General features: G+C 40.7%; 2 protein-coding genes across 3 annotated transcripts; one reads left to right on the forward strand and one right to left on the reverse strand.

Moving 5' to 3' along the window:
• Window positions 1-1977: 1977 nt before the first annotated feature.
• prss12 (serine protease 12) lies at window positions 1978-24374 on the forward strand. Of its 2 annotated transcripts, none has more exons than XM_085276824.1 (13): window positions 1978-2428; window positions 3531-3669; window positions 4758-4930; window positions 5085-5232; window positions 5852-6030; window positions 7007-7148; window positions 7262-7479; window positions 10674-10815; window positions 15741-15946; window positions 16537-16615; window positions 17186-17308; window positions 20432-20727; window positions 23067-24374. In XM_085276824.1, the coding sequence occupies exons 1-13, from the start codon at window positions 2095-2097 to the stop codon at window positions 23387-23389; spliced, it is 2502 nt and encodes an 833-aa protein (XP_085132950.1). In that variant the 5' UTR covers window positions 1978-2094; the 3' UTR covers window positions 23390-24374. The 2 variants fall into 2 exon arrangements, with proteins under 2 accessions (XP_085132950.1, XP_085132949.1); XM_085276823.1 differs by having other exon boundaries at window positions 5082-5232; window positions 23067-24373.
• Window positions 11338-12722, reverse strand: LOC146572595 (uncharacterized). Its single transcript, XM_085276825.1, has 2 exons — window positions 12440-12722; window positions 11338-12264 (listed from the first exon to the last, which is right to left on the reverse strand). Exons 1-2 carry the CDS (start codon window positions 12719-12721, stop codon window positions 11620-11622), a joined length of 927 nt encoding a protein of 308 aa, XP_085132951.1. The 5' UTR covers window position 12722; the 3' UTR covers window positions 11338-11619.
• Window positions 24375-24514: the final 140 nt, after the last annotated feature.

Genomic DNA, 24514 nt, shown 5'->3' on the forward strand with positions numbered 1-24514 from the left:
GACGTACCAACCACTGACATGTAATGTTTTAGCAATTCCAGCTCACCTCACTAGTGATGGGATTTCCGGCTCTTTTTAGAGAACCGGCTCTTTCGGTTCGGCTCACTAAAAAGAGCCGGCTCTTTCGGCTCCGAACCGGCTCTTCAGGTTGTTTTGTTGCTTTAATTAATTTATTATTAACAATAATATAAAATTATGCACAAAAGGAATTACTAAGGTAAAAACAAGTGGTTTTATTTATATATGTTTATATATAAATATATGCGGTGGCCCCTAGAGACAAAACACATACAAACTCCAAAACACATTTCTAGCATGAACTGAACTTCCAAAGCAGAGCTACTAGATCACTTAAATTACACAATTGAAAGCATGTGTGTATTGTTTGTGTATTTATACACAGGCACTCATATATATATTCAAATAATTTTAAAAAAAAGTTCATTTACCTGTTATTACCACACACCAAATCCGGTCGTTGGTACTTGCTGGCTTGTGTAGCCACAAGATAACAAAGGCTCAACACTGCGCCCAGCATCCTGGAGCACTTCTGTTGTCTTTTGTACGTGTTTTGAGTTTTTATGTGCTTCTGAGTTTTTATATGCTTCTGAGTTTTTACGTGCTTCGGAGTTTGTACGTGTTTTTACATGTTTTGGAGTTTTTACGTGTTTTGGAGTTTGTACGTGTTTTTACGTGTTTTGGAGTTTGTACATGCTTCAGAGTTCGTACGTGATTTGAAGTTTGTATGTGCTTTGTCTCTAGGGGCCACCGTAAATATACTTTTATTTATTCACTCCACATAAAATGTAATAAATAAATCATATAATACAAAAATCAACTATTCACATTTCAAGTTTTAACTATTTAAATTTTCAGCTTTTTCCTTTCACAAATTTAAAGTGAAAAGAACACAAAACACTGCAAACCACAACACAATTAAATATAAATTATAATATGAAAACTAAAAGAACATGCATATTCTCTGTCATATGGACCTGCATGAATAAACTTTCTCAATCCTTTATCATCTGCAACCGAAAATAGTTGTGGATGATTACTATACCTTTCTAATGTTGTTGTCCCTGCCTCTCTTTCTCTCTCTCTGGCTCTGTTCCTGTGCTACTGAGTGTAACTACCGCCCCTCCCCCCTCTGCCCAGCGTAAAGCACAAGGCCCGCGTGCAGAGTGAAGCGGGAAAAAAGTGCGAGAGAGAGGCTGAGAGAAAGAAAAAAAAAACAAAAAACCCACGTGACGGCTCGCGATAAAAAGTCGGCTCGCGTCGTTCACGTCAAAGAGCCGGCTCTAAGAGCCATTTCGTTCGCGAACGACCCATCACTACACCTCACTGCGATGATTTCGTCGCTGACTTTATTGGTGATACGTTTTCATGCACTGGTTCACTGATAAGTAATTCTTAGCATTTGTTATATTTCACAATCTTTTAACTCGTGTTTTTAAACTCTTGCAGTCACAAAGGATTCAAGTTGCGATAGACAATGGAGCGTATTCATTTTTAAAGGAGAAGATTGTGCAAAATGATAAAAGCAAGTGCTTCAGATAGCTCAACTGCAAGAACGCACCTCAAATTAAGTCCTTACAAATCGGCTCCAAATGACTGAATACTTATAATTCGAGCAATAAAAATAACAACACCACGGTCTATACCATGCATTTTCATGTTTTATGTTATTGGAGCAAATGCCCTCATGTTTGAGAGCATTTGAATGCTGTGCGTCAGGAGGAGTTGTAGATTGTATTTTATAGAATATTTCTAAACTACTTGGTCGAGTGGGTAATGAGTAGTAAAGGGTACTGAAACATATAACACAATGCCAAAATAAAAGATCTAAAAAAACATTCCTATTTGAAAATATAGGTACACTACAGTTGGTCAAATCAGTCATCTGAGGAAAATTACTTCCATCATGTAGCCCATGTTATTGAATTTTCGTTGGAGGACTGCCTTGCCTATACAAAAAAGAAAAAGGGGTTTCATCGATCCGCAGCGTTCTCACTCTCGTCCCACGGCTGGGCGAGAGGCTGACTGGACGCGTGGAAACCCTTAGCTGATGATAGGATCCGTCATAGCCCTAACATGAATGTGCCATTTTTTGTTTTAAAAGCCGCTCTTTTGGCTGCGATCAGCACTCGCTGTTATGCCAGCAGCGTCCCTTCATTCATCCTGCCGTTCACCGACTGTGCCGGGAGTCGTGGGAAAGACGGCTTCTACCGGGGAGCGATAGACGTCACTGAGTCCGGCACCCGGTGTATGAACTGGACCGAAGTCTCCGGCTTCGACGAACGGTACCCGGGCAAAGGCATAGGCGAGCACAACCACTGTCGCAACCCGGACGGCCGAATCCGACCCTGGTGCTTTTTTAGGAACCACAGAGGCAGAGTAGACTGGGGGTACTGCGACTGTAAACAAGGTAAACACGCAGGCCTAGTAGCAGCAGCTTTATTGTGTTTTATAGGCATTAACAGCCTCGAAATTGTACAACGTGGCTACAAATATTACACCTAGAAGAAGGTGAAATCCCCAGATGAGCAGGATTCAAGACATGCTACAGCAGATAAAAGGCCAACATGAATGGAATGAACATTTTTATAGGGGCTGAGAAGCTGTTGATACATGTGTTTTTACAGTACTGTGCAGCTGAGTCATAGAGCATCCACCCATGGAATCATTAAAGCCTACCATACCTTTGGTTTACCAGGGTGTGAATGTAATTGTTCATATGAAAATATTTGTGTTTTCAGCTCTTCCTTTTTTAAAAATCCATATGCAGCTGTATTACATTACAGTTTTGGTGTCAGTTATTGAACGTTTTAACAATTACATGCCGGTAAGTCAGGTGTTCAGATTCAGTGTGTTTACAATTGCACATGGAAGACAGCCACAGGGTGCTCAGGCACCTATGAATATTTAGGGGCATGAATTTGTGTGAGTGTGCGTTGGCATGGATGTGCACCCAGGCATTCGCTGTAAGCTTCTTACTTTACAATGTAAAGCAATCAGGTTACCCTGATGCATGCTCACACACTGAACGACTATACCTGCAAATAACAAATCTGAAAAACACATTTTGTAATCATCTTATATTTATCTTATTCTTCTTATATCATATTGATCTTATGGGTTATAAATATTTAGGTCATGAATTGCATTGTGGGGCAGCACAGGAAGAACACGTCTCTCCACTTTTGAAGGAACTGGCTGTGCAGATAGATAATATCAAAAGGTGTGACATTTAAAATAAACAATCAGACATATCGTTTGCATTCTTTAATATTTCACTTTTTGACATTACTGTCTTATTTTTTTGTGTGATGTGGTGAAACACACATGAAAACATGGCCGGTGATCTATGTGTGTTTTAGAGCTCGCATAGTGTCTCTTTTTCTCTCCTGACTTTGTGCCAGTTTTAGCCCCCCCCCCCCACTTTAAACTCAGGTGTTCCCCAAAAAGATTCTTTTGCACATTACATACAGTTTTACATCTACTTTTCTCCAACCGTCTTTCCATCTCAGGCTCTGTCCGTCTGCAAGGTGGCCGCTCCAAGCTAGATGGCAGGGTGGAAGTGTACCTTGGGGGAACGTGGGGGTCCATTTGTAGCAACGACTGGGGAGACGAAGATGCTACAGTGGTCTGCAGACAGCTGGGCAAGGGGTGAGAGAGAGCACAAACACGTACACATATGCTTAAATGTGCGGTATTTATTTTATCCCTCCCTCTCACATACGTCTTTAGACAGAGGTGCAGGTTCTGTCACCATCTGCCGTTAAATTCATAACTGCTAACAGAGCTTCATTCAGGCACGCTCCTCTTTTCTGCTCGACGCTTCTTGTTTGACTCTTACATTCCAGCCCTCTATTCCCCAGAGGCACTTAAATACCTCGAGTGTCGTGCCGTTTACGTTGTTTCTCGCATACTCGTCCGTTCTCTGTTTCTGTTTTTCACATGTGCCTCTTACTGTGTCTCGTGGACTTGATTATGAGATGTTGTCATGCTTCTCAAGGGAGCCTGTAGTCAGATTGTATATAACAGCACAGTCCATAGTCAGTTGAGAAACTGTCCTGCTCTCCCTGGAGAACAGAGAAACTCTTTGACTTATTGCACATGCTGTCACTAACACCAGCGCTGGCACACGTTCTGATACGAACACTTGCCCGCGTGTGTTTGTACTCACACAGGAGTCAATGAAAGTCCACAGCAGAAAGGAAGAAGGGCAAATGTCAGGCATATGTCATTTGGAGTGCTTGGTGATGACTTTCACATGCTTAATTATTGAAAGCTGTTGGGTGTAAGGACTACTAACGGCATTGGCCCAGAGCAACAGATTATGCATGTGCAGACAGCTCAAGCTTACTGCTAGCAGGTTAATAAAGCTGCCTGCTTGTAATTTGTAACTCTTGTTATTAAATGAGATTTGGATCAGTGTCAGGTGGCATGATGGTGCTGTGTGGAGCTTGCATGTTTTCCCTGTACCTACTTCCAGGTTATCTGGTTTCCTTTAACATTCAAAAGACATGTTAGGTTAATGACTCCTTCTAAATTGGCCGCAGAGATGATGTGAGAGTGTAGTAGCCCTGTTATGGACTGTTTCTGGCCAAGTGTGAGTCGGAATAGTCTCTAGTCAACCCGTGACCATAATTATGAAAACGGATGGAGGGGTGGATGGGTTAGTGTCAGCTGGAATATTAAAAAGCTTTTCAAATTACTATAACTAACATGTTTCCCTTTTGATGTTCTTCCAGATTTTCAGGTCGCGCTCGAGCAGTTCCTCTGTTCCGTCCAGGCACAGCCAAGCTCCACTGGACGGCAGTCCATTGCCAAGGCAAAGAGCCAGACCTGCTCCAGTGTCCCAAGGCAACCTGGAATGGCGAGGAGTGTTCTCTGGTTGCAGCTGTTACCTGCAACCAGCAGCCAGGTAATTATAGATCTGCCATGGGAGGTTTGTGAGAATAAGTTGAAAGAAATCAAATGATCTTACAAACTACAAATTTCAATAAATATATACTTTAAAAATATACAAATAAAAAAGCAGCATACTGTGTGCTTTTTGCTTGCTCACACTTCAGCAGGTGTGTCCCTTCCCATAAGGCTGGTGGGAGGCCGGTCAATGTCAGAGGGCAGGGTTGAGGTCCTCCATGCCGGGGAGTGGGGTTCCATCTGCGATGACCAATGGGATGACAGTGATGCAGAGGTGGTGTGTCGACAGCTGGGGCTGAGGTTAAGTCGTATTGACACACACACACACACACACACACACACACACACACACACACACACACGCACGCACAAACACACACAATGATACAAATGTTCATATTCAAATTAGCATAAAGGAAATACACTGCCGGTGTGACAGAAGTGAGAAAAAAATGTGTGGCAGAAAGATACAGAAGGCAGCTGGAGATGAGTTTGTGCGGGTATCCCTCCGTCTTTCTCTCCCTCTGTCTCCAAAAGTATGACAAGTATTCTTTCTATTCAGACACAGAGAAAGAGGAGCAAGCAGTAAAGAACATCTGGGGGTCAGACAGTGAATCAGGCTCATTGTTCCTGCTAGAATTCTTGCACCACAGAGATATGCATATTTAGCAGCGCTATACAGGGAGCAAATACATCGCAATGTTTACATTTGCAGGGATGTGCGTGACAAGCAGTGTCCCGATATTAAAAATGACATATAATGTGCTCACTCTGTAAATCCTCTAAATTAAAGGAGAAAAGGATACGGTATTGTATGCGCTGCATTTTGTACGTCATGTCCAATGAGCACATGTGTTTTGCATTAGTATTACTAGAGCTAAAATGTCTTAGAATTCTGCATCTTTCCTTTTCTTTGTAGTGGCGTTGCAAGGGCATGGGGCCAGGCACATTTTGGCAAGGGTTCAGGCCGCTTGTGGTTGGACGAGGTGCGTTGCACAGGCAATGAGCTCACTCTGGAGCAATGTCCAAAAAGTGCATGGGGAGAACACAACTGTCTGCACTCTGAAGATGCAGGGGTCTCCTGCAATCCTCTTACAGGTAGATCACCAAATAATCATTGTTAGGAGCAAAGACATCAAAGTGGGATACACACAGACATGTTTATATATATAGAAATCAAAGCTTCTCACCTTATACCGGAAACATCAGGAAGTTCCCATGACCCTTAAAGATTTTGCTTTTTGCTTTTGTTGCTCTCTCTTCCCACATTTTTGACGTATCAAGCACAGGTGTAACTGATAACATTAACAACAAGAAGCACTCTGAGAGCGCAAACCTTCACCAAGGCAGCTCAGCCTCTGGATTGTATTTACCTTTACGGGAGTAGAAGAGGTCTGTAGTAAAAACAATTGGCCTGTTTTAGTGCCCTGTGGAAACTCATTTTAATATCCTTGACATAATTTTGATTTTTGTTACCCCCCCCCCCATAAAAAGAAACTTTTTCAGATCCATTGTATATGTATTCCAATTGTTATGTATTTAAAGAATTATAACCTGTTACTGTCAGTTACATGAGAAAGTCATAATAAAATATTGTGATTTTTGTAATCTTACTATATCATTCGCTATATGTGTATATTTTGTCATTACAGCGGCAGTAAGAAACAGTTTTAAAAAGTGCTATATAGCATTATTAACTCTTTGACCTTCATATCTAGTCAGTCTTTTGACCTTGAAGGAGTGGTCAAAGGTCAAATGTGACATGATACTTTAAATTCTTACCAATAAATCCTTAGGCTGACCTTTGGTAAATTACATCTTGGTGCATTTGGTTCAGACAGGATTGACCAGAGCTTTTTTGTTCATTACAACATCAGTAATTACACTCTGAACGTTTACAGTGCAGTTAATAGCTTTGCTGTGCTCCGTTATTTCCTGCAAAACTTAAAAAAACGATAAAAGTAAAATATGTGACTTTTGAAAGAAATCTAGAAGAAATTTATTCACATTCAAAAGGAGATTTCTCTTTCTCTCGACCCGTTTATCCCCAATCACTCTCTCACTTTCTCTCCAGATGGTACTATTAGGTTGGTTGGGGGTGCCGGCAGCCACGAGGGACGTCTAGAAATCTTCTACCGTGGTCAGTGGGGAACGGTGTGTGACGACGGCTGGACAAACTCAAACACGCAAGTGGTGTGCCGACAGCTTGGCTACAGGTAATGTAAAGTATTTCCCACCCGTTCACACACCTTTGTATTTATTCCAAATCATTGCTCATAAATAACTTAAACATGTTTGTTTGATTGCGGATGTGTGTCTGCATGTGCAGGTTCGGAGAGACTCTCTCTCCTGGAGTGCCAGATACTCCAGTTCCACGCTTTGGGGTGGGCTTAGGTCCTATTCTGTTGGATGATGTGAGCTGCACGGGGAAAGAACCTAGTTTATTGCTGTGCAACAGGAGGGAGTGGCTGCACCACGACTGTACACACCAGGAAGATGTTAACATTGCATGCAACCCTGAGCACAATGGAGAGGGTCTTCCAATCAGTAAGAGAATACATTAAAAGGTTATATATGGGAGAGATGCATGGTTTTGTATGTGGTTATGTATACTGCAACTTGTATGTGACTATATATATATGGCACAGTTTTTTTTTGAAGCATAGTGCTAGTTGAAGCTTTAGGCTGGATTATTATAACAACATAGGACATATATTGGGCGTGCAGGCATGCATAATCTCTAAATCTTTCTGGATAATGTTTTAGGAAAAGAGGTTGTTATGCACACATTTACATTCATACTGTTTTTTCAGAAATATAATTCAGGGCTCGTAGTTCATCATAAGAAAGAAGTGTATTTTTACATCCCCTTATGATATTTTAATGCTCTCCAGTTTTACTGATTTTAGTCTATATTAAGACTTTCAGTATTGCTGATCAGTGGATTTTGTTTTTCCCCCTCTCATGTTTGGTTGGCCTTGGCCCAGTAGAGATCGCCTCATTGCATAAATGGGATTCCCCAGGAGTCAATCAAACTGTTGTACTTTCCAAGAAATGAATTTAGTTTCCATTCATCAGCAGAATGTCACTTGTGTGTCAGTCAGGTGTTCGGACCTATTACAGCTGAAAGATCAACATCAAAGATAATAAATCTGGTCTGTTGGGCATGCACCACGCATTCAAAATTTCCTTAGAATTACACAACAGGCTTTGCTTCATTTCAAATACTGAACAGAAGGTCATTGCCAGTTTTCCATTGTTGCTGTTTACAGAAAAACAAAGTGCAGAAAACACACATAAAGAATTATACTAAATATGGAACTATATTTAGTATAATTCTTTCATTTTACATAAATGTATTTTAAATTGCTGTTACAACAATATTACTTTATATCTGCCAGGCCCACTGATGCCACCATCAGTGGGCCTGGCAGATATAATCTGCACGAGATATTCTGATAGATCCTTTTAGGATTAGTGGGCTAAGCAAATGTAACAAGGGAGACTAATAAATACACAAAATTATTACTCTTAGTAACAAAAATACAAATTATGAAGGACTCTTGTATCCTGGCTTTCCACTTGTAGGCCAACTTTATAATCAGGGAGAAATGGCTGTTTAATTTGGTGGGTTTAGCCAAATGATTAAAACGTCTTTGTAATTTGCCTTTCCTTTCATAAAAACAGATAATGGAAGGGCAAGCTGATCTGAAATCTGTTCCTGACATGTCTGCCGCAACCTGCAGGCAATTAAACCTCATCGTGTGTAGAAAAACAAAGTCAGCCTTTTTCAAGAGACACAGGGAGAGGATGATATAAGCCATGCTAACTCTAGTAAGCACAGCTGTCAGTTGGTTTTTCCAGCCTTAATAACTTGGCATCATGGTAAAGTCATCATGATCAAATGACTCCACTACAGACCCTTTACCTATAAGTCCTGATGGTACAATCACATCTGCCAGGCACCAGTGCACTAGTATGGCCAACCTATCGCATAACACAAGATCTATGTCTATAGCTTCCAGACAGCAATAAAGTTCTGCAAGGGTAAGAGATGCTGGCGGGTAAAGTTTCATACATCTCTGTATGGCTCAGATGTCTCAGGTTTCAGATCATTCTGCAAATGTCGCGTGCACAAGTCTAATAAGTCTAGCCCATGACACAGAAAACACTGTGTTTTTTACATCCTGAGTGAGGGCAGGTTTGAAGTTTGTGTAGAGAGAGCGCATACAAAATGAAATGGCTGCTTAATTTGGTGGGTTTAGATGGCTTACATTGTTTGGCAATAGCCTCAGGGACGCTCTTACCCCACAAAAATGCAACTCAAGAATTCTGTTATTACTGTGGAGCATTTGTATGCGCGTCTGATTACGTGTTTGCGTTTGAGTGTTTACATGTGTGAGCAAAACCCCACTTCATCCCTCGGCATGCCAAAGACAGATCAGGCTGTGTTGTTTTTGGAAAAGGGAAAAAAGTAACTAGCCAGGCAGGATAAACCAGGCACTCAGCCTTTCACTTTAACTCTCTGTTGTGATAGATCATCACATTAAGGCCGTGTCAGAGCAGTAATGTAGTGTGTGTGCATATCTTTACTTTTATTACTCATGCTGAGGGGATATAAATATGGCTCCACATAGTCACATTGAAAAGACCTTCCCTCCTGAACAGAGCTCACTGATGTAAATCATTAAAATCTACACTAAAGCCTTTTATGTTAATGTTGGCACTTGATACAGGTTATGATTAAAACTGGGGTAATCTGAAGAAAATTATATAGGTAATGTTCACTAGTTGATTAAACACAATTCTGTGTGTGTTTGTGTGTGTGTGTGTGTGTGTGTGTGTGTTAAGACAGGAAGAACTGTTTGTGTTTCTAAGGATGGACAAACATTTCCTTAATTGCCAACACCAACTAAGATGTAAACATTCCCACAATTAATTCTCTCTCCCCTAAATCTCACCCTTCTAAATGTCCTATGTCCCAAAAGCACAGTCATTAAGAAAATTTTGGTATTTCATTTACTGTAATAGAGCCAGAATCATTTTATACTGAGGTTCCCTGCTTAGGAATGTTTAGACTACGAAGCACAAAAAAATGATATCTCTGAAATGATCTCTTAAAGAAACAAAGAAGGACGCAAAGAAAGAAAATTCCATGAGAAAATCTTTCTTCTTTCGATCTAGGTATGTTGATTCAGTGGCAAAACAAAAAAAATCAGATTTAGCTGAAACTTAGAAAGAATGTAAACTGATCCTGAAAATGTCTACCGACGGGAAAGACATTAGTATACACTTAAATGTGTTTGGTGTGAGTGTGTGCGTTTGTGTGTGCATTTTGGGGCATCTGTATGCTCACAACTATTAGATCAATGTAGAGCTTATACTGATTTGATTAACAGTGTGAGCGAACACTTGAAAGAAAGAACAAGAGAAAGTGTGTGCGTGTGAAAAAATGAGATGAGAGCCAATAAAGATAAAGATAAACAACCACACACACACAACTACACACACACAGACTGTGTTTTCGTGCAAGAACATAGACAGGTGTTCCAGCTACTTTATTTGTAGAGGGCATGTACACACATGCTTCTATTCACTAGACAGATCAGGTTTGTTAGAGGAATGTTTGCTTCTTTGAACATTTCAAGACTCTGGGTGTTAGACATCTTCAATCAACTGAGCCAGCATGTGATCTTCATGCACTGTCAGCCTAAACTGTTGTGTGTGTATGTGTTCTTCAGGTGTACCAGTGAGACTAGTAGGAGGAGAGAGCCCTAGAGAAGGGCGTGTCGAGCTCTATCTGTCCGGTCAGTGGGGGACTGTCTGTGATGATGGATGGACTGATCATGATGCTGAGGTTGTCTGCAGGCAGTTGGGATATAGGTATTTAAGTTGGAATCGGCTAATTTCACACACACACACACACACACACACACACACACACACACACACACACACACACACACACACACACACACACACACACACACACACAGCATTGATTCACTAGCTCATTATGTCCCAACCAATCCTTTGATTGACAGTATGTCAGAAAATAATAAAACTGGTTAAAAAGAAAAAAGTGCAAGCACTTATGGACAGGATCAGCATCACTGAAACAGAGGTACTGTGAAGTGTTTGAGAAAAGCTTAGCTGAAAGTTGTAGAAATGCAATGTGATCTCCTCGTACATTATACTCACTTACAGTTTTTGCCCACTGCTTGAACACATTTTGCAAAACTCCACTCTCTGTGCCAAAACTGTACACACAAGTACACATGACACAACACTGGGAAATATACCATTCACATCTGTGCCAAATTGAAACTCTACTCCCAAAACCTAAACTCTGCTGTCAAAACCTGACATTCCTTTGTCAAAATGTAACTCTGTTGACAAAATGACACATACTTGCATCATATGCAAACACTGACAGATCAGGGGGAACACACTAGTCTTCTTTATATAAAACACTGCAGTCCTTGATTTCCATTGTTTATTCAGAAGGCACATTTACAGGAGACACATTTTCAAACAACCAAAAACGCGAATAGACCTACTCAATATTGTACATTGCAGTACCATGAATTCAGATAAAGCAAAAAAAACAACAACACAATAATACTGCAATAGAAAAAACACTATACTGTAAACACAAAAAACCATGACAATTGTGCATAAGTGGGCTCATGGATCCCGCCGTCTGTTGGGGTCTGGCCACAGGACCTCATCAACATCGCAAGCAATGTCCTCTCCCGCTAGGCACCGGGGAAAATATCCTCTTGCATGTCGAAACCATCCATGGATTGCTGTCACCTGAATGTCGCCGCAGGCCTGTTCCATTGCCTGCAGAAGAGGCATGCGGGCATGTGGTTGGCGGTCATATACTCGCCATCTCCAAGCCGAAAAAAATTCCTCTATAGGGTTTAAAAATGGTGAGTAAGGGGGCAAGCATACCACTTCAAGTTGACTTTGGTTGGAGAACCAGGCCTGGACCAGAGCAGCCCGATGGAAACTGACATTATCCCATATCACCACAAACCTGGGCTGATCTGGTCTGTTCTGTACAACTATATCATGGAGAGCATCTAGAAATGTGAGTATGTGTTGGCTATTGTATGGACCTAGTATTGCATGATGGTGCAGAAGCCCTCGAAGGCATATGGCGGCACATAATGTGATGTTTCCCCCGCGCTGCCCTGGGACGTGCACAATTGCCCTTTGGCCAATTACATTACGACCCCGTCGTCTTGTTTTGCTCAGGTCGAATCCAGCTTCATCAATGAAAATGTATTCATGAGGCTGTGCAGCTCCATCCATGGCCAAGATTCTCTGAAAAAAAGGGGAACATATTACTGTACTACAGTGCTACACATACAGAACCCCATCACACAGGTACCTGTGTAGCTCTCAGAATGGATCCATGTGGTACTGATATGGTACATATTCAGCTGCTACTGGACTTCACCAATACTCTATTGTAAATGTAAGGGACAGTTACACGTACCCGTACATATTCAGCTCGAAGTCCTTTGACCCTGTCACTGTTCCTCTCGAATGGGACTCTGTAGAGCTGCTTCATGGTGATGCTGTGTTTACCCAAGATGCGTCTGATGGTGGTGATGCTCACATGGTCTATGTTGCTGAACACTCGCCTGTCTGCAAGTATTTTCCGTCGTAGCTGGTGGAGACGGATGGCATTGTCTGCCCTCACTAGGTCCACAACAGCAAGTTCCTGCCGTTGTGTGAACAGGCGTTGGCGTCCTCCCCCAGAAGGTCTTCGAGTCATTCTAGAGAAATACAACCACATATTGTCATTGGTTTGCTTATTTTTCTTACAGTACTTTACTGTATATACCGTATCATCCACTGTACTTCAATATAAGTAATCATGCTATGTTTCACAGAAACTACCACTTTGGCTGCAAAAGGAGCATTAGCACCCTGCAATACCCTGTACACTTGATATGGTAACTGTAGAACAGTACTATGAAAACCATCTGAGTAGAGTAGAAGGCAGTGAGATGAAGACAGACCTGTTTTCTAGTCGGAATTTTCTTATTACAGATGCCACTGTGAAGCGGCTTAGATGTGGGTGGACTCTCTGCCCAGCTTCCCTCATAGTCAGGCCGTGGTTGATGACATGGTCCACCAAAGTTGCTCTTATATCATCAGAAATATGGGTCCGTGCATGGCCTCTTTGACCTCCTCCTCCTCTTCCTCTTGCTCTCCCTCCATCCATGCTTGCAAAGTTCTTGAATTGGCTAAACTGAGGGCTTTTTGTGGTTGGCTAATTGGTGTTCAGTTTTGCAAGTAAGTGCCTTCAGGTGTGTATTTGAGTGGTTGCAATTACCCGATGTGTTTTGTATTTTGGATACATGTGTTTTCCAAATGGCACCCTGAAATTTCATTTTTGAACGAAGTGTCTTATGTATGAAATAGAGTGTAGTATGCAGGACCATGTGTGTTGCATAAAGGAGTAAGTGTGTTGCATAATTGCAACCAGAGTGCAAAGCAGCACTTTTGTTTAAGGTATGGGTACATGTGTTTGGGGTATGGTAACAAAAGCTTCAAGTTGTGTTACTTTAGTCTAAGCATGGGTTTATAGTGTTCAAGCAACGAGCAAAAACTGTAAGTGAATCCAGACTGAATCTACTCGGTTTGCAAAATCCATCACCCCATTTCTTCATCTCACAATCCTTACCTGCTTCCATGTTGCCTTCATCACACGTCTGAAATGCTCAAGTTTATTTACAGTTTTTAAAAAAAAAAAGCTACAGTGGATTATAAATCATAAAAAATGACTGCGTTTCATTATTTATTAATTTTCTTTCTTTGATTGTAGTTGTTAAGATGTTTTGGTATGAGCTTTTTATGGTGACCTTTCTGTTACCTTTACAAAAATAAACATTCGATTTAAAACACAGGCTAATGATGCAAAAGTCACATTTCAAGTATCGGATATGTTTCCTGGCACTTGTCCAGAGGCCTCCTTTTCATTTTCTTCTGAGACGCCTTTTTGTTTTCAAGAACAATGACAATGAGATGACAAGGGAAAACTTTACTATAACAAACTGTCTTATTTCCTTTCTCATCACTCCTCAGCAAAGATATTCATGCCTTAAGTCACCAAGTTTTCTGTGACACATCTGTTTGCAGATGAAAGCCACATCTGGAATGCATAAATGTTAGAGAGCTAGTGGAAAGTGTGTTAAAGGCATGTAAAGCCATGTTGGAATTATCATTCTGTCTCATACGGGATGTAGTGAATGGTCTGCAAGGGTTGCAGGTTGCTCTGGTGGTGATAAAAAATATACACATATATGTATATGTACACAACTATACAGATTACCCCGCCTCCCACTCTATGGCAGCTGGGATAGGCTCCAGACTCCAACAAACCTGAATTGGATGAGCAGAAAAGATGGATATATGGATGGTTTTTTCCACAGCTATGTCATGCACAAATGCGGAAGTCTTGTGGCAGAGGCATGGTTCTTGTCAACAACTCTGCTTATCTTGCAGAGTACTTGCTAACAAAGATTGTCCTAATATCAAGAGCTTCACTTCCAATAAAATAAACAGAGAAAAAAATGTTCTTTAGCTAATGGGTATATTTACAATGGGGCTGAACGCAAGGAATATTAATGGAAGCACATGAAATATGATGCCTGAGAAAACACTTGGCCCTCCTTTCCAACTTGAGTGGTTTATAGCCAAAGCAGCTCTTTTTTTTAACTGTTGTTGTACGTTAACCGCGGGTTGCCTCGGAGATACACCAAGCCAGCATGATGTCAGTCTTTAGGCGTTGCTCCAAGCAACTCGGAGGGTCACTTTCTACATACATTGTCTAGGGAGCTATTGAACACACAGATACAACATTAGATGAGTAAGTAAGAGACACAAGGTTCCCAGTGGATAACGAGACCTGTCACCCAACATACTCCAGGGATGCAACATAAGACCTTCTCTTTCTGTTATCTATCAGTCTTAATTAAATTCACAGTTACAGTCTGTACCTACACAAGTTCATCCTACAGGCCAGTGTGTGTTAGTTCTTTGCTAATTTAAGTCAGGGGTGAGATAATGGTGCAAAGTTTTGCTATCCTTTGTCAACCTAGTTTGCGTCACATTCTGAGAAGGTCAAATGTTAACATCTAAACCAATTTGTTGTCACCGCCTTCACTTACGCACCTAAACAGGTCTATGTAACAACAAATAATGTTCAACTCTTATTTAAAGACATTTGTAAATGGAATTTTGAAAAAAGCCTCATCACTCACGTCAGTCAGTTTGTCTGACTTGTTACAGCTGAAAGATAAACAAAAGACGCCTGTTCTGCATGCGCCGCACATTCAAATTTTCCTTAGAATGTTACACAACAGACTTTGCTCCATGTCAAATACCAACAGAAGGTCATTGTCAGAGTTTTCCATTGTTGCTGCTTGTGCAAAAACAAGTGCAGAGCTCCAGTGCAGTTCCATATTTAGTATAATTCTTTTATTTTACATCAATATATTTTAAATTGCTGTGGCCATAATAGAACTTTATATCTGTCAGGTCCACTGATGGTGGGCACTAACTCTTCTTCGGAACTACCATCAGATCTCCCACGTTATCTAAATATTTTTACTAAGACTTACTTTTTTACTTAATTTGTGCCACAGATCTTTTTTTCCCCTCTGATCATAAAGAACGTGTGTTTCTCAGAATGTGTTACTTTTTGGACAGTTCTGCCTGTTCTTGTGTTTGTTTTCTATAACTGAGAAAGCGATGTAGTGAAATGCGTATACGTCTGTCCTCTCAAGTGGCGTGGCAAAGGCCCGCGTGATGGCATACTTCGGTGAAGGGACGGGGCCCATCCACGTGGACAATGTGAAGTGCACTGGTGAAGAGCTTTCTTTAGCTGATTGTATCAAAGAGGTTCCAGGAACACACAACTGCCGCCACAGCGAGGACGCTGGGGTCATATGCGACTACGGAGCTCCGCAGCCCAGCTACAAAGTGGTGAAAGGTCAGTCAGTTAGTCAGGACCTGGTTTTCACTTTATAACTCTGAAAACAAATAGAGCTTCTATTATTCATCTGGAAACTATACTGTGTTTAGCAAACACGTCCAAAATGTTATACACACCCGAAAACTCAAAAGATATAAATGGCTGAAGAAAGGACCAGCGTAAGAGTTTAAGCAGAAAGTGTGGGACTTCGATGACTGTGTGTATCCAGATGGTAAAATGGAGAGTTTTACAGTATTATTGCTTCATCCTGTCAGTGACACGTCAGGGCAGACGCACAAAATGCTCTCCATTACCTGCACATGTTCTGATGCTACCATTTCTCACATAACCAATGCAGGACTGTATTTTGTCTCGTTTTGCATGTAGTTTTGGACATCACATAGACAAACAGTGAAAGGAATCACTTTATTTATTTATTAATTGAATTCAGGTTCATATTATAGTAGGAAAAGAAGAATTATGCTTCTGACCAGACTAAACATTTAATAAAACCAACACTGGAGCTGAGATGTATGGTTTAGCAATCATCACCCTCCCACAGGCTCTCAAATATACACAACCACTGGTCCCTCTTTTGTCTCTGTCAGATCCTGTGGACTCAATTTGCGGTCTGCGGCTCATACACACTCGCCAGAGGAGAATCATAGGAGGAGAAAACTCTCTGAGGTAAGTTGGCAGGGAGAGCAGGGATTAATACCAGCATGGAAAAATCCTGTCAGAGATCTAGAATAAAGAATAATGGCCACATTTTCAAGCAAACCTTAGATAGAAAACAGCTGATCTGAGGGCTATAGGCAAAGAAAACTGTGTGTGCAGACAAACATCAAGATACATTGTGTGGGGACGCATGTTTTAAAACAAAGCAGGTCCATACACAACACTGTGAAACAGTATTGAGCCACCCCTTATTTCATTTTATTTAACTAAGAAAATGGGAAATCTACCTCTCTTTTTTGGATGTCAGCTGCCTTTTGGTTCTATAATCTATTAAGATGATCCCACCCTTCATTAATGGTGAACTTCCTGCACTTGTCTAGTATTCTTAATTTGTTTAAGAGCACACACCGTGCCAAGATGTGCCACGTTTTCAGCCAATAGTTCTTTGTTTTTTGTAAAAATACAATTTTACCTTTAAGTTATACAAAGTGTGTGTTTATTTGATGTTTCTGTCACAAGCTGCTAGTAAGAAAGTGCCTAAAGATACAATTTAAAGTTCTTTGGCTGTTTTCTTTGTAGGGGTGGCTGGCCATGGCAGGCTGCTATCCGTTTGCGAGGATCTCGAGTAGATGGGAGGTTGGTTTGTGGAGCAACTCTCATTGACACCTGTTGGGTCCTCACTTCGGCACACTGCTTCAAAAGGTCAAAAACACACATCCGCTATTACACAAATACACTGGCTTTTTTCATATCGCACATATTAGACTTTTGAAGTGGAAATGTGGATTGTGCTTACACATATTTTGCTAAGTCTTAAAAGTGTTTTGCATAAAGTAGGATATTTGAATTCATCCCAAAGCAGCTCGACAATGTGTGCGCATGCACAAGACTGATGAAGGGCTGAGAACTGAACATTTGAACATTATTCAGTGCTGGTTTGGCTGTGGTTATGGTGCAGGTGGCAGGAAGAAAGGCAATTGCTTCAACTCAACTTCATCTGGACTAGAGGCCTCCACATGATGCCACAAACCGAACATCTATCACCTAACGCATACAGTAGAGAAGGCAGTGGAAAAACAAATAGTCCACATTAAATGTTTACACAGTACAGGCTTTATTTTACTGATAATATATTTTGGTTGTTACTGGGTTTTAGTTCCAGTGGTGGGGTTTGGTGGGAGAACCACAGCCCCGTAAAGACCCCAGAAGGTCCATGACTATAAATCCAAGTGTTTCCACATTTCAGAGAGGAAGAAGTCTTTCACTAAATCTTTCCCAGTGCCGTTTCCTGAGCCATTTCCAGACCACTTTAGCTGTCAGAGGCTGTATATGCAAGAACTCCTCTCCTCTGTGAAAGTGCTACTTTCAGCTACTTCGAAACGATACACAGGAAGTGCTCCAAATTAACTATACTTTCTTACAGGAGGTAGATTTAGGTAGTAGTGATTACTTGGTGATTAGTTAATCACCAGGGTAAGATTAAACTGACGACTGTTATACTTGCTCAAAAGCTGCATTGTAAGCCTTGTGGAACCTTCGACAGTTATCCTCAAACATAATGCTTTAATTGTTCTTGCGCTGCAAGAGAACGTTTCTCATAGTTTTCGTGTGGCTGCCGTTTTATTGATTCAGAGGGCCAGAGCTACTTAAGAAACAGCCTAAAGGAACTCACCTTTTAACTTGTGAGGTGGGGCTAACATGGAAGACTGATGAATGAGAGCCAAGTTTATCTAATATTAGCATCTCATTATTAGCCTATTCCTTGAACAGTACAGCTTCTTGACGTGTTTTCACTGCAATTTTAAGGCTTATCTGTATTTCATGAAGTCTAAACTGCAGTCACCTGAAGGCACTTTTCATTGTGAAAGTCATCAGAGGTGTGAAAGTATTTTGTGCTGTTTTGTGTTGCGCTCGCTGTTTAACCTTTGCGAGTCTTTGTGCATTTATGGTGTGACCTACAGGCCATAAATGCCCTGCAGGTCTCACCGGTGCCACTGCCACCCAGTTCTGCTATTTAGGACTTCAATAGTGATAGTCAATCAGCTTAATTCCCTGATATCGTTTTTCAATGCCTCAAGCTGTTGGCCTCGGTTATGACAGCTATGAAAAGAAATTTGCTGTATGCGAGCCAGAGGACATAGACCTGTGAAGACTTCCGACTTCACGGTGTCGCCTTTCATCCAGTATACTCCAAAATAGAGTGATACATAAACAAGCACAAAGTTACACACAGCAACAAGCAACGTAATACTATGCGGCCCTTTAGGTCAGAGAAATTAGATGAGCAACTTGGTGTATTCACTTATGTTCGCTCGATTTTGCCTACAAGTACAGATGGCTTAAATATGAAATAAGTGCAGCTGTTCAACCTTTAGTAGCATGACCATGTTGTTTGATTCTCTTAGTATGTTTATGAAAAATGGTCTCATCTTATTGCAGCCAACACATAAACCGATTATTTTCTTGTAGCTGTACAGCTGCAGGTGTGCCAACAATAATATTACACACAGATTTCAGCAGCAGCAGCAATATGTGAAAAATCCATCATAATCTGGAGATTTTGCCTTAAGCGCAGGAAGCCTGGTTGCTCGTGCCACTTCATTTACTTTTTTAATGTAAATAGTCAATGTGAGCTGTATTTGTGACTGTGTGCTTGTGAAGATTTACGTAGTCAAAAGGCTCGTCAGCAGTGTCTCTGCTCTGCCAGGGACCCGGTAGCATTCCCAGGTCAGGCGATCTTTCCGGAAAGACTGCACCATATGTAACGAGACACGGAGACTTGGCTCCTTCTTTAACTCTTCTTCATTTACCCGTTTCTTTGCACTCTGGTGCACCTTTCTATGTCCCTCCCTTTCCATTTCAAAGACACCAGACACCAAAGAATTAATTGAATGTGTGAAAAACGCTGGTATGTCATGCTATGAGTCAGATAATCACAGCTTTGCACAGATGGAGTGACAGATTTGCTGTCACTCTTGTCTTTAGTCATACTCTGTTTGTTTAGACCAGGGGTAGGCAACTCCAGGTCTCGAGTGCTGGTGTCCTGCAGGTTTTAGATCGCACCCTGGGTTAACACACCTGAATCAAATGATTAGTTCATTACCAGGCCTCTGGAAAACTTCAAGAAATGCTGGAGAGTCATTTAGCCCTTTAAATCAGCTGTGATGGATCATGGACACATCTAAAACCTCCAGGACACCGGCACTCGAGGCTTGGAGTTGCCTACCCCTGGTCTAAACAAACAGAGTATGACTAAAGACAAGAGTGACAGCAAATCTGTCACTCCATCTGTGCAAAGCTGTGATTATGAGATAGATGAGATTTTTGCGTGAATATTTTGTGCTGGATTGTTCCTCCCAACATTTAAACATACTTTTCAGATGTTTTGTGAATGTTGCTGAGAGAATAGCATTGTGTATTTGTACTGAAACCTGAAAGTCAGAGCCAGTCACTTTAGAGGATTGTACAGCTTTGTGAGCTTTGTGCATGCATGCATTTTACGCTCTTTCTACCATAACTCATAAAACTACTGTGTCTATATATAGATATATATATATGATATATATATATATATATATAGATAGATGATATATATATATATATATATATATATATATATATATATATATAGATATAGATAGATGATATATATATATATATATATATATATATATATATATATATATATATATATATATATATATATATATATATATATATATATATATATATATGTGTGTGTGTGTGTGTGTGTAGATAGATAGGTAGATATACATATACATACATAATATGTATATATACATATATATCTACAATTCTCTGCAGGTATGGAAACAGCACCAAGCAGTATAAAGTTAGAGTGGGAGATTACCACTCCCTCGTCCCTGAGGAATATGAAGAGGAGTATGGTGTCGATCAAATTGTGCTCCATCCAAGCTACCACACCCATAGCAATGATTACGACCTGGCCCTGGTTCAGCTGTCACAGGGGGCAGTGGACAAGATGCCGGGAGAGTGTGTGTCATTCAGCCGTCATGTCCTTCCCGCCTGCCTGCCCATGAGGAAAGAGCGAGTGCTCAAACAAGCCAGCAACTGTCACATTACCGGCTGGGGCGACACAGGTGAGGGTGTGTATGTGTATTTGAGTGTTGAGTGGATAACCTGGGGTGCATAACCTGAAGTCACAAAACATTATGCAACGTTATGCAAAATACCCTTTAATCTTCATTCATAAATCTTTAACGCCACAGGGCCACAGTATTGTAGTGATTCCAAGAGGTCAAATGCACTGCAACTTAAAATAACACCAGCAAATACAAAAACGCTGCAACAGCACACAAAACACAACAGAAGTTGAATAAATCACAATAGTAGAAAAAAAATCTCTTAAACCACAACAGGGTTTTTCTGGGGAGGCGATATCATGATGGACCAGCTGCGGAAATGACAAAAACCAAATGATGAGATTTTCAGACCAAGTTTGAAACACTCAAAAAAGCGGAGGATTCATCTGTGGGAGATATGAGGGAGGAAAAAGATGGAGGCAATGTGTGTTTTAATCACATGCTTCATTTCATATTGTAGATATGTGTTTGCTGTTAGCTTGCCACTTTTTGAGCTGGTCCATCACGTTATTGTCTCCCTCTCCATTTTGTTTTATGGTTTTGTTATTTATTTCTATAAAACACAACAAAAACCAAGCAAATATTTATTCTATTTGCTTGTGTTTTCTTACATTGCAGTGCTTTTCACCTCTCAAGGCCAACATAGATTTCACAAGAATCTCACATTTGCACGTTTTCAGTTCCATGTTAATTGTTAACTGAAAATAGTTTGTCACAATTACTTCTGCTGTCAAAAAAACGTATTTAAAAACTAACAGAGACCTCCAGATGCCCCTCAGTGTTAAAAAAAACAAACTCTCAGCAGTAAGGCGATAAAGGGAAACAAGTGCACCCAAAGGGTTGTTTCTGTATTCAGTTAAGGGTGATTCTCCAAAGAGCAGAAAAATTCTATTCTCAATTGAATGTGTTTTTAAAGGTCACCTGCAAAGCCAGATGAAGTAAAGACGAGTCCGTCATCAGTGCTGTAAATTGTACTTGTTTGACTTCATTTTCTGTCTCTGTCCATACACCTGACCATATGCGCACATGCACATCTGTTAGTGATTTTTAAATTACACGCTGATGTCATTAATCACAGTGAGTCAAAAGAACACAGGACACGGTCAAGCTAGAACACACACTCCCTAAGATCCGAGCGTGTTTCACACATGGATTCTAAGTAGTGGACTGTACATGTGATAGAACATTGATGTTTGTGGAAAAGAGTGTTTTTATTAGCTTATTTAAGTGAGGCAATGCAGGCTATTCAGAGGGTGTGAGGACACACAGAAAGAAACCACTCACAACTCCAGAGCTCTGAGCTGCAGAGCTCAGGTGGTAGAGCAGGTTCATCGGAGTATGAATGTGTGTGAATGTCAGTTAGAAAGCACCTAGGAAAAATGTGCTTGTGCGAATGGGTGTGAATGGGTGAAGCGCTTTGAGTGCTCAGAAGAATAGAAAAGCGGTATATAAGAACCAGTCCATTAGTTTGGTTGTTTGTCCCAGCGACACAATTGTAGAAATCCACGGGTTGCTGTGGTCGCAGTTCTTTTTGCTTCAATGCAAAAATGGGTTGCTGCTTGTTGTTTGGCCTTTAGGAGGCTATGTATGCTGTAATAGGTGTAAAAAGGCTGTTTTTTTTTTTTTAAAAAGAGACGCAGCGTGGGAACCATGTGGAATAAAGAAAGCCACAAAGCTCGAAACTGACTTGTCTCCCAGTTCCCCTTCATACTGGCCAGTCAAGTTTCAGAAATTTAAACTTGACTGGCAAAAGTGATACTCGTGTGAAACACTGCTTCATAACCACAAGGATTAAAGGCTGTCTGGCACTGTGAGCTAAATGTTTAAAATCAGCATGCTACCATGTGATAATATTACTCAACGGAGTAAACATTTAACAGCTCAACATCATGTTGAGCCATGCTAACTTTATATTTACGTTTTGCACTAACCACATGCAGTCATGTGTTCTAGGTCATGTTTTGTATCTAAGTTGAGGGATAAACAGAAATTCTTGATGATGGCACTAAATGAGAATTCACTGTGAATAATTGTCATAAACACATCGTTTTTGTATGTTTGCCTCACTTTCCTTGAAATCCAATCATGATCGCACACACAATCTACCCAAATTTAATCTCACAACCCACACATCATACAGCATGTAGCAGCTGCTGTCAGTCAGAGTTAAATGCTGGATCTGTGTCTGAGAGCCATGAGATGCTGATGTTGCCGAAGATGCAGAAGAAAGTGCAGTTTTTCCTCCTGCTGCCCATTGAAACCTTGTTCTCTTTCTTTGGAGCATAAATTCAGGCGCACCTTTGAAACCTGCTGTTCTCTGCTCTCTCCTTTTCCAGGCCGTTCATACTCCAAGACCTTGCAGCAGGCTCCTCTGTCTCTGTTTCCACGCCGCCATTGCCAGGAGCATTTTCACACAGCCTTCACAAGCCGCATGCTCTGTGCCGGCAGCATCCACTCAGAAAGGCGTGTGGACAGTTGCCGTGGAGACAGTGGAGGTCCATTGGTGTGTGAGCGCCCAGGAGGGGGTTGGGTTGTTTACGGGGTCACATCCTGGGGTCAGGCCTGCAGGACACAGCAGTCCCCTGGTGTCTACACCAAAGTCTCCGCATTTAGCTCCTGGATACGCAAAGTAATTGGACGCGATGAAAAAAAGAAGTAATAAACTGAAAACAACGGTCTAAATCAAGAGGATTCATTTTCAGCCAGCTACTTGCATAAAAGGATATTTCAGTTATGAATACTTAATGTCATTCTTAATAATCCTGTGAGGTATATCACAATCTGACCTTTAGTGACATAAAGACAATGTTGGACTTTATTGTATTTTGTTTTTTGTCAAGGGAAATTATTCTTTAGCACTTATTTGACTAATTTAACATTTTTATGAGGTTTTCATTTCAAATGGTATATCCTGTAAGCTAAGCATCTCTTTGTTTATGTAGCATCACATGCAGCCCTTGATTATTGTTTTTTAAACTGTTTTCTGTGCTCACTTTCATTATGAAGTTATATCTTGTAACTTATGTCATGAAATATGCTATTAAAACGTTGAAAAGGGACCACTGTGTTAGAACAAGCATACTGTAAATGTGCATGTACTCATGCTGAAACAGTATGTAATAGCACAATATTGCATACTTGCACTACGAAATCCTTTTTGGTACTTAATGCATGACATCTAGTGCTTCTGTGTTAAGTATTTTAGTCATATTGTCAAAGTGAAATATGATTTTTAACCTCATTTCATTCTTGTTTATGTAACGTTTTTGTGTGATTTCAGGTCTTGGTAATTCTCAGGCTTTTGCAATTGCTATCCAGTCAGTATTTGTCCTTGACTTAGCACTATGTGATGTATGCAGAAAAAGGAAGGGGTGTAAGTCCTTCTGATTTAAAGCACAAGCATTTTTGAAGTGTTGATCTATCACAGTGACTCAAAGGTCTTGGTCAGATAATTGAGGGTTGTCATGCTTCTAACAACAGTGAAAGGAGACAATCTGTTACACTTGAAAAAAGAAAAAAACACCCACTGCCTCCTTATTGTTAAATGATAAATGACCATGTTTTTTGTCTCAACATTTCTGGGTAAGCACAAATTTTGATAAAATTTATATTAAAAAAAAATCTGAGTTTGTGTTTTTAATTTAGATGCCAACATATGTGCAGTGTTCATATTTTATTTTTGAAGTAAAAAAAACCCCCAACGCATTCACTTTTACATTTTATACGACATGTCCTGTCTTTCCACCACATCTCATAGGTCACAGCTGCTGGAACAACAGAGCTC

The sequence above is a fragment of the Mchenga conophoros genome, linkage group LG6 (assembly GCF_057382185.1).
Source record: "Mchenga conophoros isolate Kocher_MC1m ecotype Shallow Benthic linkage group LG6, M_conophoros_male_GT1.1, whole genome shotgun sequence".
NCBI classification, from domain to species: domain Eukaryota; kingdom Metazoa; phylum Chordata; class Actinopteri; order Cichliformes; family Cichlidae; genus Mchenga; species Mchenga conophoros.